The sequence below is a fragment of the Macaca mulatta genome, chromosome 9, assembly GCF_049350105.2.
Source record: "Macaca mulatta isolate MMU2019108-1 chromosome 9, T2T-MMU8v2.0, whole genome shotgun sequence".
NCBI classification, from domain to species: domain Eukaryota; kingdom Metazoa; phylum Chordata; class Mammalia; order Primates; family Cercopithecidae; genus Macaca; species Macaca mulatta.
In genome coordinates, this window is record NC_133414.1 from 134242356 (window position 1) to 134256288 (window position 13933).

General features: G+C 50.4%; 1 protein-coding gene across 49 annotated transcripts in view; it reads left to right on the forward strand.

Moving 5' to 3' along the window:
- Positions 1-13933, forward strand: part of TACC2 (transforming acidic coiled-coil containing protein 2) — a 264869-nt gene that overhangs the window by 169269 nt on the left and 81667 nt on the right. For 3 of the 49 annotated variants that reach the window (XM_015148360.3, XM_077947706.1, XM_077947707.1), the window contains exon 1: positions 6677-6970. The exons of the other annotated variants lie outside the window; for them this stretch is intronic. In XM_015148360.3, the coding sequence (XP_015003846.3) occupies positions 6903-6970 (68 nt within the window). In that variant the 5' untranslated portion in view covers positions 6677-6902. Of the gene's footprint in view, positions 1-6676; positions 6971-13933 lie in introns of those variants that run through there. 49 annotated transcript variants of the gene reach the window in all.

Here is a 13933-nt window from a genome sequence, read left to right on the forward strand (position 1 = left end):
TGTTAATAACTTTTGTATAGCCCTGAGATTTTCGGACTGGCCTCCCTCCCTCCTTCCCTCCTTTCTTCCTTCCTTCCTATAGATATCAAAGATTACAAATATATTCTGAATTCTTAATTTAAAAATAAAACTGAATCTCAACTGGCTGCGAGATTACAGGTGGCTCACACTTGCAATCCCAGCACTTTGGGAGGCCGAGGCGGGCGGATCACTTGAGGCCAGGAGTTCAAGACCAGCCTGGGCAACATGGCGAAACCCCATCTCTACTAAAAAATACAAAAATTAGCCGGGCGTGGTGGCATGCACCTTTGGTCCCAGTTACTTGGGAGGCTGAGGCAGGAGAATTTTTTGAACCCAGAAGGCCGAGGTTGCAGTGAGCTGAGATTGCGCCACTGTACTCCAGCCTGAGCGACGGAGCACGACTCTGTCTCAAAAAAAACCCAAAAAACAAAAGTGAGTCTCATTTCTCTTTACTGTCTTCTTTTCTAGCACATTTGGCTTACCTCCCTGGGTCTAATAGTAAAATTCCCAGTCCTCTCCCTCTGTCATAACTGAATCGACAGTTTTTTTCCCCCTGAAGACTCGCCTGTAGAGCTGTCCTTGCTTGTGAAGAACTCTGAAAGGTCCCAGGTGTAAATATGGTGAAGGTGGTAGAAAGAGATGCTGTAAATAGATCAGCCCTTTGCAAGGAGAGAACAAGAGAACCTTCTGGAAAAGATGGGGCTTCACTGAAACTTGTGCTTAAGCCCAAGAAACCACTCAGACTCCCAAAGGTGAGCATGTGAGATTTCATGCTGGCCTGTAAGAGGTTAACAGAATATCTGTACCGCTGCAAATAAACGAACGCAACCATCTTCTGCCTTTTCTCTATTCATAAGACAGAGTTTTGCCAGGACCTTCTCCCCGTCCTCTGAGGTCTCGTGCAGCATGTGTTTATGGGCTCTGGCTGTGTTTGGGGCACCCTGCATGGCTGGAGAGCAGAGACACAAGACACAGACACACCTGAGACTCTTAACAAGGCAAGAAAGCACCAAGGCATCGATGTGCAGGCAGCCGAGGGAATGGGAAGAAAAGTCTGGGGGCTGGCAGGGAGCAGACCCCTCCGGGGAGTTGGGAGAGCTGGGATGTGATTTTCTGGAGGAACGGAGAGAGATGGAGAAGTTGAGGAGGGGGCAGCTCCTCAGCGGTGAGGCCACGGTGAGGACCTGGCCATGCTCCAATGCCGAATCAAAGCCAGGAGGTTGAATGGGGAATTTTTTGCAAAGGCAGTGGACAACCTTTGGAACAAGACTGAGTGATGTGGAAGCGTGTCCCCAAAGCCCAGGAAAGAGCGTCCATCCCGGGACTGTGACACCTGGGTAGAGAAAGCCCGGCACCGCGCCATTCTTGCCTGAGCCCAGGCTCTGTCCCTGCTCACAGGTACCCTGCTCATGTTGATGTGTGGGTGCTGCATTCAGGCCACACAGCTTCCCAGCTCTTCGAATTTTCGGCAAGGCAGTGAGTGTGCCTAGCTCGGTGCAGGGCTCAGGCGTTCAGGCACTACTGGGTGCAGAGTTGTGTGACGTGGGGCTGGATGCGTGGGGCCTCAGGTGGAGTAACAAGATAACACTCTCGGCCGGGCGCGGTGGCTCAAGCCTGTAATCCCAGCACTTTGGGAGGCCGAGACGGGCGGATCATAAGGTCAGGAGATCGAGACCATCCTGGCTAACACGGCGAAACCCCGTCTCTACTAAAAACACAAAAAATTAGCCGGGCGAGGTGGCGGCGCCTGTGGTCCCAGCTACTCGGGAGGCTGAGGCAGGAGAATGGCGGGAACCCGGGAGGCGGAGCTTGCAGTGAGCTGAGATCCGGCCACTGCACTCCAGCCTGGGCGACAGAGCGAGACTCCGTCTAAAAAAAAAAATTAAAAAAAAAAAGAAAAAGAAAAAGATAACACTCTCAGAGACAGCCCAGAGCCGGTCTCAAGCTTGGTTCCCTGAAGAGAAGTTGCTGGGGTTTTGTCCAGCCTCCCTCCACTCCCCACCAGGGTGTAGTGGGTGGTGGTGAAGACCCAGGGCTTGGAGGAGCCCCGTTCTCCATCTGTGTTTACATTCTTAGCTCCTCCAGATGGGTTTCTCTGTGATCTGACCTACTTTCCTGAGTGTGTGTGCTCGGGCTAATTAGCAGCTCGGGGTCCACTGGTAGTGTTTGGAGAGTCTCGCTGCTATGGCAACTGGAGACTCCCTGAGGCCAGAGGCAAAGGTGGAGCCACTCACGTTTGTTTTTCTTGGGGTATCAGAGGGGTCTCAAACTACTCACAGTTTCTGACCATGGCTCAGTCCCTTGAACCTCTGTGGGACTTAAGAGGCTGCATTACATGGTTTATCTTTTGGCTACAGGGATTTGTCAGGTTTGCTGCTTTTTCTGGTAGGTGTCACTAAGTACTGTGAGAATAAGCTGGTTTCCACTTATAGGCCAGGCACACAATAGGTGCATTAATATACGTTGAACTGCTTTTTAGAAATGATGCATTCCTTGATTTATCCAGGTTTCTAGGGTGTCTTTGGGGACTTCAGTAGGAAGGTTTGCAGTGGAGCCTGTCTAAGCAGGCTATGACCTTCGGGGGCCTAGAATATGTGGACTGTGGTCTAAAGGCCACCAGGGGCTGAGTTCAGGGTCTCATTAGGGCCATGCTTAGGAGTGGTGGGGTTCCCTGGGTGGCTTAAATAGAACACATTGATTTCTTCCAGTTCTGGAGGCTGGATGTCTGAGGTCAGGGTGCCGGCATGGTTGGGCTCCTGAGGAAGGCTCTCTTCCTGGCTTGCAGATGGCCACCTTCTTGCCTCACACAGCAGAGAAGGAGGGTTGGGAGGGGGGGTCTTGTGTGTCTTTCTCTTTTTATACAGGTATAATCTCATCTCGAGGGCACCCTTATGACGTAATCTAATTCTAATTACCTCCCAAAAGCCTCACCTCCAAATACCATCCCCCTAGGGATTAGGGCCTCAACACATGAATCTGGGAGGGAGGCACAAGCATTCGGTCCATAGCACAGCCCTTTCCCTCTCTGCTCATTCTCCCTCATTTTCTTCAGCTTTACATTTTCTGTAGGCCAAGTTACTAGATCACCAGCTTTGTTTTAAATTGTTTGTAAAGTCAGCATCAAAACGTCTTCAATGGGGGTCTGAGAGACTCTTCCATAAATAATTTACACAAACTAATCACGCATGGGTTTTAGTTGCATCGACTGTAATGGTGCCCACATTCTATTTGTTTCTCTCCTGGTTTTTTTTTTTTTTTTCTGAGACAGGGGCTCACTCTGTCACCCAGGCTGGAGTGCAGTGGCACGATCATTGCTCACTGAGTGTGTATGCTCGGGCTAATTACCAGCTCGGGGTCCATTGGTAGCCTCGACTTACTGGGCTCAAGCACATCAGCCTCCTGAGTAGCTGGGACCACAGTTACACACCACCACACCCAGCTAATTTTGTTTATTTTTTGTAGAGACAGGGTCTCACTATGTTGCCCAGGCTGGTCTTGAACTCCTGGGCTCATGCAATCCTCCCACCTCGGCCTCCCCAAGTGCTGGGATTACAGATGTGAGCCACGGTGCCCAGCCCCCCTCCTGGTTCTTGACTGTGTTTCTGACAACAGTGAGATGCTGTTGTCCCACTAAGTAATATATCCTGTCACTATGTCATAGCTTTTCAGTTGTTGGGATTCTACGTAAAAGCACTTCACTTTAATGCTGCCTTAATTTCCTTTATGGTACTATACTTTGAAGGGGTGGCCTGCCCCTCCACACCTGTGGGTGTTTCTCGTAAGGTGGAACGAGAGACTTGAGAAAAGAAATAAGACACAGAGACAAAGTATAGAGAAAGAAAAGCGGGGGCCCAGGGGACCAGCGCTCAGCTTACAGAGGACCCACGCCGGCCCCGGTCTCTGAGTTCCCTTAGTATTTATTGATAATTATCTTTACCATCTTAAAGACAGGGGAGTGGCAGGACAATAGGATCAAAGAAAAAAGAGGAAATCGGCAGTAAGACATATGAACAAAAACCTCTGTGACATGAGTAAGTTCAAAGGACAAAGCTGTGCCTTGAGATGCATATGCAAACATCTCCATAAACCTTTTGGCAGCATAGTTTCAGTCTATCACATGGGGAGAAACCTTAGACAATACCTAGCTTATCTAGGAACAAAGTCACACCCTGCACGCCCAAAATCCATTAAACCTTGAGTTACCACAGCACATGTCTCTTGCAAGGACAAGGTTGGGGGTAGGGTCACAGATTAACAGCATCTCAAATACAGAACAAAATGGAGTCTCTTATGTCTACTTCTTTCTATATAGACACAGTAACAGGCTGATCTCTTTCTTTTCCCCACATACTTGGGGGAAATTTTTACCTTATAAAGAAGAATCCTGGTCCTGGGCATTCATAGATGGTATTTAATTTACTTTTTCCAATGTCCTTGCAAAATAGATGCTTTTCCTCTTTTGTCAGCTGAGGAAATAAGGTTCAGTATGGTTAAGCAGTCGGCTCAGGCCACACAGCTAATGAGGGAAAAGTCAGGATTTGAACTCCGGTCTCATTTCAAACCCTATCTTGTTATCGCAGCAGAACCTCTACCTACTCAGGGTAAGGACATTTAGATGGCTTTGTGCTTTTGGACATCATCTGAAAAATGTTTTTAAAAGTTGGCAGATGAGTTCTAATTGTGGTTCCTCATTTTTTCCTCATGTATTTTCTGAGTACCAGGCTTGGCTGAAGGCCAGTCCCTAGGTGCCCAGGGAAAGGGCCACTTTCCTCAGAACAGTACCAGCCCAGGTTAGAGCTTACCAATGTTTCAGCTCCGCGTGGTAAGCTTCTTTGGGCCCTCACCTGCATATGGAGCCCAAGAGGTCTGTTTTCTGACAGCGAAACAAACCCCCAGGGTGCTGAGAATGATGACAGGATGAACAGGTTGCAGGATCCTTGCCACCAAGTGACACCCAATGCTGACATTGAGTGACAGCTTCCCCGGGAGGTGCTTTCCAGAGCACGCCTCATCACGCCACCCCTGACAGCTACCTTCCCTGCAAGATTGACATAATCATTAGCTATTTTCATATAAATGCAAAAGTAAACCTTCTCAATGTTTCCTGGAAATTTCATGTTGTTACATCCCACAGAACGATGTTGATCCTCTGGCATTCTGTTTGACACTGATACTGAATAGCAGCAGTGGAAAGTCAGTCCCCGTGAAGCTCTGGAACTACTGTGACCTCGAGTGTCAGTATCAGAAGAGCCCATCCAAACGTCCTTGGCCACGTCGCTAGAAAACAGTGTATTGGAGGCAATTTTAAAATGCTTTGAACAATTTTGTTTTTATTTTCTTTTGCTTTTGGCCACAGTTGAGATACATTTTAGGCCCACCGCCCTATGGGTGAAGAAAAGCTGCGAAAATGTGGAAGAGTCTTCCACTTACCCATCAGAGGTTCCATTTGAATTCAGTTGTGAGTCTGGGCTGGGAGCGCAGGAAGCGGTTGTGTTGAATGTACAGCATGAGGGGGACGGTGGGGTTCCCAGGTGTGCCCCAAACCTCCTGTACCTATGCGGAGATGATGAACTCTCTCCAGCAGCCTTCAGTGAGGCGGCTCAGGCGCTCAAGCCTTGAGGGTTTCCCAGCCAGCCACAGGCCAGGGACGGGGATTTGGGGATTTGGCTGCTAGTGGGTGGGTGATATGCTGCCAGCCACAGAATGGCGCTGGGCACTGGGAGCTTGGTGACAGGGTGTCACGGACATTCCTCCAGGCCCAGCCCGTTTAGAATCACAGAGCTGAGCCGATGCATGTCACGGAAAGTGCCTCTGCCCTGTACACGATGCTGCATTAGGGGCCTGCCTTGGGTGGCTCAGCTGGCCAGGCGTCTGCTTGTTTAGGGTGAGCCTTTGCACAGGGCTTGGCTTTGTGGGGCTCATTTGGTGGCCAAAGATGGTGTTGCAGCCCCAACCCGCTCCCAGGCCCAGTACCTTTTGCCCCCTAGCTTGCCCCAAGCCGTGCAGACTATGCGGTGCAAAGGTCCCTGGAGGCCAGGCCCGGGCTGGCTGTGAGGGGAGAGCCAGGCCCCGCAACTCTCCCTGGTACAGACCTTAGCTGCCTCCAGGGCCCAGGGCCTGAAGCCGGCAGAAGCCGGCGGTGGAAAAGGGCGCACGTCTCTGCCAGCGTCGCTCCCGCGGCCCGCTGCAGCCTGTTTACCTGTTCCTCCAACCGTCCCCCTGGTCCTGGGCCGGGAGAGACCATTTCCTCCTTCCTGGAGGGATGAGCCAGCAGGGTTGAGCCCCCTACTCTCGGTGGTCAGCCCACCCGACCACCACGCCCCTCCTTTCTGGGGCCCCAGCTCCCGGGCCGCGGCTCGTTTGCATTTCAAAGCTACACAATGCGGGCGGTCCCGGCGAGGCGGGAGGGGCTGGGGCAGAGGGAGGGTCTTCGCCTCCCCACCCCCAGCCCGGTTTCCGGAGCCCGCGATGGAGCTTTGTGAAGATGCAGGCGTTGGGGCTGCTCGGCGATGATGACATCATCGTGTCACACACAGGAGCCGGCTGCCGGGGGGTTTAAGAGAAGAGCCTTTCGGACCACACCGGCGCTCACGCTCACACCCGCACGCCCCGGGCAGAGCCGCGCACGCCGGCCACACTCGGGCGCGCGCCGGCCACACTCGCGCGCACACATCCGCGGCGCTCGCCCCCCGGGCCCCGGCTCGGGCTGCGAGTCGCAGCTCCCTGCCGCCGCAGCCGCCGCCACGGATGCCCGCAGCTGCTCCCCTCTGCAGTGCAGCAACCCCGGCCGCCGGCCGGCCCGCCCCGGCTCCCGGCTGCAGGAATCGCGCCAGGACGCTGGCCCCACTCGCAGCTAGCTTGCACGCCAGGGCACAGCGAGGATGGGAGGGTCGCAGTCCCTGCAGCCAGCCCCAGCCAGCGACCTGAACCTGGAGGCTTCCGAGGCAATGTAAGTGCTCCGCCCGGGCCGCCCCGAGCCTCCCGGGGAGGAGGAGAGGATGCCCGGGCTTTGTTAGTGTCGCCTTTCCTAATGCCTGTGCAGCCTGGAGCCCAGGCTGGCCTAGGGTTCTCCGCAGCGTTGCAAGGCTTTACCTGGTGACTGCTCTGGGAGGAGCATCTGGTAGCCTCAAGTTACTGCTGCGGGCAGAAACGATTCCCAGGAATTCGGTTTTGGTCGCTCAGCAGTGGGTGCATGGTCGGGGGCTTCTCCTGCCGTCAGCATGTTTCCTCTGCACCCCCGGCGCAGTGGTATTTCCTGCAAGGAACAGCCAGGCATCAGCGACTGCCTCCTCCTAGGAAGAACCCATGAGCGTGGCAGCTCCGTGCCCAGGGAGACAGCCCAGTTTCCGGGCAGCTACGCGTGTGGCTGGGCAGATAGCGTGGTGTGCTCTGGTGGACGTTCCGTCCAGTTAGCCTAAGCATCATCCACATACTCACTCTGGTGAACACTCGAGGACAAGGCCGCTTGCTATTATTAGTAAAGGGCCGAACCGTACTGTCATTGGTGGAGGCAGTGCTTGACTGTGCATCGATCCAGGAATCCGATCTTTTCTCTCAACCACAGAGCTAACGTGCTCAGAAGTGGCCTTTATCCTGGCTGAGTGTTTATTAGAATTCACGTTTCTGTTATGGTCGTCTCCATTACCTACCAGGCATGTTTGGATGATGGGGCTTATTGAATGGGTCTGCCTGCCGGGTCGCATTTCAGCAACTCAGGCTTGTATCCAAAGTGGACCTCCTAGCCTCACCTGCCCGCCCCCCGCCTTCCCCCACCTTTTCCAGAGAGAAGACTGTTTCAGAGAAGAGTGTTTTCTGGGGACTTGGGGTGGGGGTAGTAAAGTGGTGGGTTCTTAAGAGTCATGGATGTGTAGATTAAAAGATGCTGGGGATTGGTCTGTATGTTGTAGGAGGGATGGGGCCCCAAGGTGGGGGACTTCCTCACTGGTCCCCCGAACCCTGGGATCCAGTGAGGAGCTGGCTTGGCGTGGTGATGTAATGCTAGGCTGAGCCTTGTGGTTTTCTGGGCTCCAGCTCTTTAGCAGGGAATCATTCTTCGGAGCAGGTGTGCACCCATCATTTGTCTTCACCCCTGTAGCTTGAGAAAGCATCGTCTTATAATAGAGGTACATCGTGTTTGAGAATTTTCTTTTTAAATGTCAGGATCCTTGTGCTGTGCCTGCCTTGTTTCTCATGCACGTGTAGTATTGCTAGATGCATGGAAATACAACTCGAGTCTAAGCAGAAAAGACCCATTTTAACCTATTTTTTGCAAGTCTCTATAGTGGAATTGAGTTAATCAGTGACAGGCACTGGCCAGCTCTCACAGCTTAGACCTCTCACAGCTCAGACCTATCTAGTAAAGAGCTTAGGAAACAGAAAGGACAAAGTGACTGTACGTTTGGGAAAATGTGCTCCTCAGTCATTGGAAATTCAGCTCGCCAGTCCCTAACATCCCCGCCCTCTTGCTCAGCTGAGTTAATAAATGATCTGTATTCTGTCAGGTGAGGGCTGAGTTTAGAGAGCTTCTGTTAGGTAACTGTGCCTTTTTGGATAAGGTCCTTTAAGGTTCTGCCCACTGGAATAGTGGTGTTTAAATAAAATTTCAGGCTGAATGACCACATTGTGATGGAAACTGCTTATCAAATATTTTCACGGTTGAGTTGGTCCATATGCACCCGCCTGAGGCTTCTCTCCGTAGAACTGCTGCTCTGAAATGTCTCTAAATATAGATCTTTAAGATAGTATATTCACTCATTCACAAAATCCCACCCTCCATCCCATAACATTTTCGTTCTAAAAAAATGGAGAGAGAGGAAGTGTTTGGGGCCAGTGCCATTGCTAGCATCTGTCCTCTTCAAAACCCATCTCTGCTCTCTGAATAACTGGGGCTTATTTTTCTACTACAGATGTGCTCTTTTCCAGTCTAGAGGTTTTAAAAATATATATTCGGAGAGTGCCTCTTTTCTGCCCAGACGCAGGTCTTTCTTGGTAGTATGTATTTCCGTGCAGCTAAAAATGCATGCATGCGAATAATACACAAGATAGCAACAGAGTGTGGGGTCCATGGCAGGAAAGAGGTTACATTGTAAGATGATGCTGTCAGGGCTGCAGGGATGGTGACAAACACAAGGTGAGCACCTGCTGCGGGGTCCAGCTCCTGACAACCGGAATCTAGAGTGAATGTTTCCCTTTTTCTCTGCTGATTCCCTGTGAAAGACTGGCTTAAGGAGGGCCATGGTGTAAGAGTGAAATCAAAAGATAGAGGATTTGGAAGTGACTGAAGGATTTTTTTTTTGGGGGGGGGCTTTAAGATTTCTTTCCTTCCAATTGCAGGTTTGGGGTGCCTTTGGGCAGCTTTTGTAGCTCCAGCTGACAGCTTCATTCTATGCAGGAGTGCATTGGCGTAGGGAGGGAGCGAGTTTTGTATCTCTCCTTTTGAGAACTCGAGCATCAAGATTGGAGCAGCAGAAGTCCCATGGGCCTGGGGATTGAAGCCTGAGGATGAAGGTGCAAGTGGTGACCAGTTCCTTGCTACTCCGAGGGTGGGCCACACACTACAGCATCACCTTCCCGAAGGGGCTTGCTAGAAACGCAGAGCCTCAAACCTCACCCCAGACCAGCTGAATCAGAATCTCCATTTCATCCAGGGACTTGTAAAGATGCCCAGGTGATTTGTAGGCATCTCAAAATTTGAGAAGCCATGAGCTGGTTCAGTTTTCCCTCCATCCTGTCCATGAGAAACAGCTGGCCACTTCTCTGACTGCTCCTTTCTATCTGGCAAAGAAGTTCTTGTAGAAATAGTGGCCATTTGTTTCTAAATAGAACATGGGTAGCAAGGGGAGGGAGAATTCTCCCACAGAAAACACTGATTTCTCAGTATGGATGGTAGGAGACACAGGAATGGACAGGAAGTACTTTGAGTAAATGTGGTCTGCAGCTATCGATCAGACCTGCTGTTCATCCTTTGCTTCTGTGGCAGCCCCATGTGGTGCGGCTTCTGCTAAGTGAGGCAGCATTAGGTACTTTGTCCTTTGTGTAGTTGGAGACATCTGTTTTAGGGGTTCCCTCAGCTTCCACCAAATCCCCACATCCTGGCCACTGAAAACCACCCAGGGGGCCATTATCATCAGAGACCAAAAGTGGTGGTTCTGTTGGCAAAGTCAGCCTGTCCCGACTGTTGCCCTACTCTCAAAGTGAGCACGTCCCTCGGCTCTGAAAAACAAATCACAAATACGGAAACCCATACCTCTGTAGACCCATGGATCGAAGTAGAGGGGCCAGGGTGGATGAGAGAGAAGTGATGGAGGAGGAAGCAACAGGCTCTGTGATGGACGAGATTGGGGGAGGGAAGAGAAGAGACAGTGGCAAGTACAAAGTGGAAGTTTCATACCCTGGTAACTAAGAGAAAGAAGTGGCATTGGCCAAGACAGACAAGAAAACTGGATTGGGAGCTACTTTGGGGAAGTTGATGAGTTGGCTGAGATTTCAGAAGTGGGTGGGATCAGATGTAGCTGGAGAGAGGCCAGGCAAAAGAAGGATCTCGGGTACCACCGCAGTAGGTGGAGAGATTGGAGCTCTCCACGCACCTATGGTTAGAAGTGGGGTTCTGGTCCCTTCCCTCATGTGGTTCCTGACCTTTGGGAGCTGTAGAGAAAATCCGATGACTCTGATCCTGCCCCTCCTGCCTTGCAGGGTTTTCAGAGGTGAGATGCCACATCTGTAAAGACTCCAAGAAAGACGTAAGTGCCAGAAAACTGCTAAAGTGGAAATGCCCTGTGCCTGAAATTGCCGGCCTGTCAGTCACTCAGAAGGCCAGGAACAGCCGCTGGGGCTCCACGCAGGAATCTTTCTTCAGCTCTCATTAGATCTTTTTTTTTCTTCTTCTTCTTCTTTTTTTTTTTTTTTTGAGACAGTGTCTCACTCTGTTGCCCAGGCTCATATGTAACAGTGTGATCGCAGCTCACTGCAGCCTCGACCTTCTGGAATCAAGGGATTTTCCCACCTCATCCTCTCAAGTAGCTGGGACTATAGGCACACATCACCATGCCCAGCTATTTTTTTTTTTTTTTTAATAATTTTTTTGTAGGGACGGAGCCTTGCTACGTGGCCCAGGCTGGTCTCGAACTCCTGGGCTCAAGTGAGCCATCCGCTTCAGCCTCCCAAAGTGTTGAGATCACAGGCATGAGCCAGCACACCCAGCCATAGATCTTTTTCAAGGCTTTGTTTCTTGGGACAACCCTTGGCTAAATCCTTTAGCTTAAATGACAGCATTCCTAATGTGGGTTGCAGCCAGTTTCTGAGTTCCTGGAGGGAAATTTTACTTTGACTATTACTGTTGGACACAATAGAGTTTTTTCTCCCCTAAAATAGAATAAGCTGCAAAATTATCTGTAGAGTGGGAGGGGGAGATTGAGTCCCAAAGGAAGCTCAGGTGCATTTTTCCCTGCCATTATTCCTAGATATCACCAGAGTGGCCCTGTGCCCATGTTCGTAAGGATCCTGGGCCTTCACTATCTTCTCTGTGGTACTTGCCTGGAGGCTTTCTCTTAGGTGGGCTGAAGGCAAATATATTCCGAGGTCCTCCAGGTAGCTACCAATCATCCAAGGGGCCATGCCAGGCTGGGGCCCTGGGACAGGGTGCCCTGTCGAGGATAGGGTGAACAGCTAGGACTTGGATACTGATTGAGTGTGGCACTGCAGGTAAACATCAGATCAAGGTCAGTGGATTCTGGGTCACTCTTCTCCATCGACCCTCCCATTCCCATCCCTGTGTTTCTTTCTACTGTCTACAGCCTGTTTCTGTGGCTAGATTTTTGGTTGCCTAGGAAACAACTTTATTCTGAAACATGATTGGCTGTTCTTGCCAAATGGATTTACCCAAGCTAGGGCAGGGTTCTGGGGTAAGCAAGCGATGCTGAACAATTCTGTTTCTTCCCTTTAAGATTAATGGTGAGGACTTAGGCATTGTAAGCGATTGTTCTGTGAAAACCAATTGTTCATGGACTGATGCTTTTGTTTCAGGTTGGACAGGGGTTTAGGGGAGACTGGTTGGCTACAAAGAATTGACTGAGTCAGAACTGCTGACACATATCTATCCTGTGTTGGAAGCAGTAGCTCAGATGACATTTCTGTTTATATTTACAAATTCACTTTAGCAGTTGTGTCTGGAGTGCAGGTGTGTGCTATTTAAACGCCATTGCCAAATATGGAAACAGAGCTGGGTGCTGCAGTGTTGAAACCAGGAGTGAAAAGCCCGCTGAGCAGGCTCCCATTCAGCAGAAACTCTTGTATGCCGTGTCTGTGCGCTAGATTTTTTTCATTATAGAAATAACTATATCCCTTAATCCTGCAAGGTGGGTGACTTTTATAGATAAGGAAACTGAGTCCTCTAGATGGTTTAAATTAAGGGGTCAGCAAACTTCCGTAAAAGACCTCATAGTACATATTTTAGGCTTTCCGGGCCATTCGGTCTTTGTGCAACATCTCTGCTGTTACAGTTCAAAAGCAGCCAGAGACAACATATAAATCCATGTTCTGTGAAAACATGTTCTGTGAAGTTTTAGTTCTAAAAACAGGCTGTAGGTTGTAGTTTGCTGATTCCTGGTTATACGGATGGTTGGTACAGGGCTCAGACTTATGTCCCTTTTGGCCTGGCAGTCTTTTGTTTTCTGTTCTCTCCCTCTCTAAGACATCTCATTTATGCTGATGGACTTAAATAATATGTGCTGATAATGCCGCAATTTATATCCTTCCCTCTCATCTGAGCACTGTAATTTTCCTTTTTTTTTTTTTTTTGAGACAGGGTCTCACTCTGTCACCCAGACTGGAGTACAGTGGCACAATCACGGCTCACTGCATCCTTCACCTCCCAGGCTCAAGTGATGCTCCTGCCTCAGCCTGCCAAGTAGCTGGGAATACAGGTGCACGCCACAATGCCTGGCTAATTTTTAAAGTTTTTGTAGAGACAGGGCTTCCCTATATTGCCCAAGGCTGGTCTTGAACTCCTGGGCTCAAGTGATCCTCCTGCCTTGGCCTTCCAAAGTGCTAGGATTACAGGCGTGAGCCACTGTACCCAGCCTCAGTTCAATTGTTTACTTCATATCTCCTCTTGGATTTCTCCTGGATAGCTCAGGCTCAACATGTCCAATGTAGAACTCTGATGACCATCTTCCTCTCAAAAACAAAAACAAATGTACATTTTAAACAAACCCAGCCCCACCCCGCTCTTCCTCATCTCAACACCTGGAATCTTATTCACCCAGGTGCTCAAACCGGAAACCTGATGATCAAGTCTTTTTTTTTTTTTTGAGCCGGAGTCTCACTCTGTCCCCTAGGCTGGAGTGAAGTGGCATGATTTCGGCCATACTACAGCCTTCGTCTCCCGGGTTCAAGCAATTCTCCTGCCTCGGCCTCCCAAGTAGCTGGAAATACAGGCGCACGCCACTGTGCCCAGCTAATTTTTGTATTTTTAGTAGAGACGGTGTTTTAATTTTGTATTTTTAGTAGAGATGGGGTTTCACCATGTTGGCCAGGCTGGCCTTGAACTCCTGACCTCAAATGATCTGCCCTCCTCAGCCTCCCAAAGTGCTGGGATCACAAGCGTGAGCCACTGTGCCTGACCGTGGTAATTAAGTCTTATCTTCACTTTTCCCTCACCTCCCTTTTTTCTAGAACAGTCCACATCCTTGGACTTCCATGGTTAAAACCTGTATCTGCTTCCCGTTGCTTTTAGTCTAAAATCCAAACCCCTTGCTAGCGCCTCCAGGCCCTGCCACCTGGCTCCCGCCCCTCCTCCCCTCGCCTGATGTTCACCAGGACTCTGGTCGCCTGTCACTTCTTTGAACACACAACGCTGTCTGGCCTCAGAGACTTAGCACGCTCCATCCACTCCCCTCAGTGGGCGTCTTCTGCT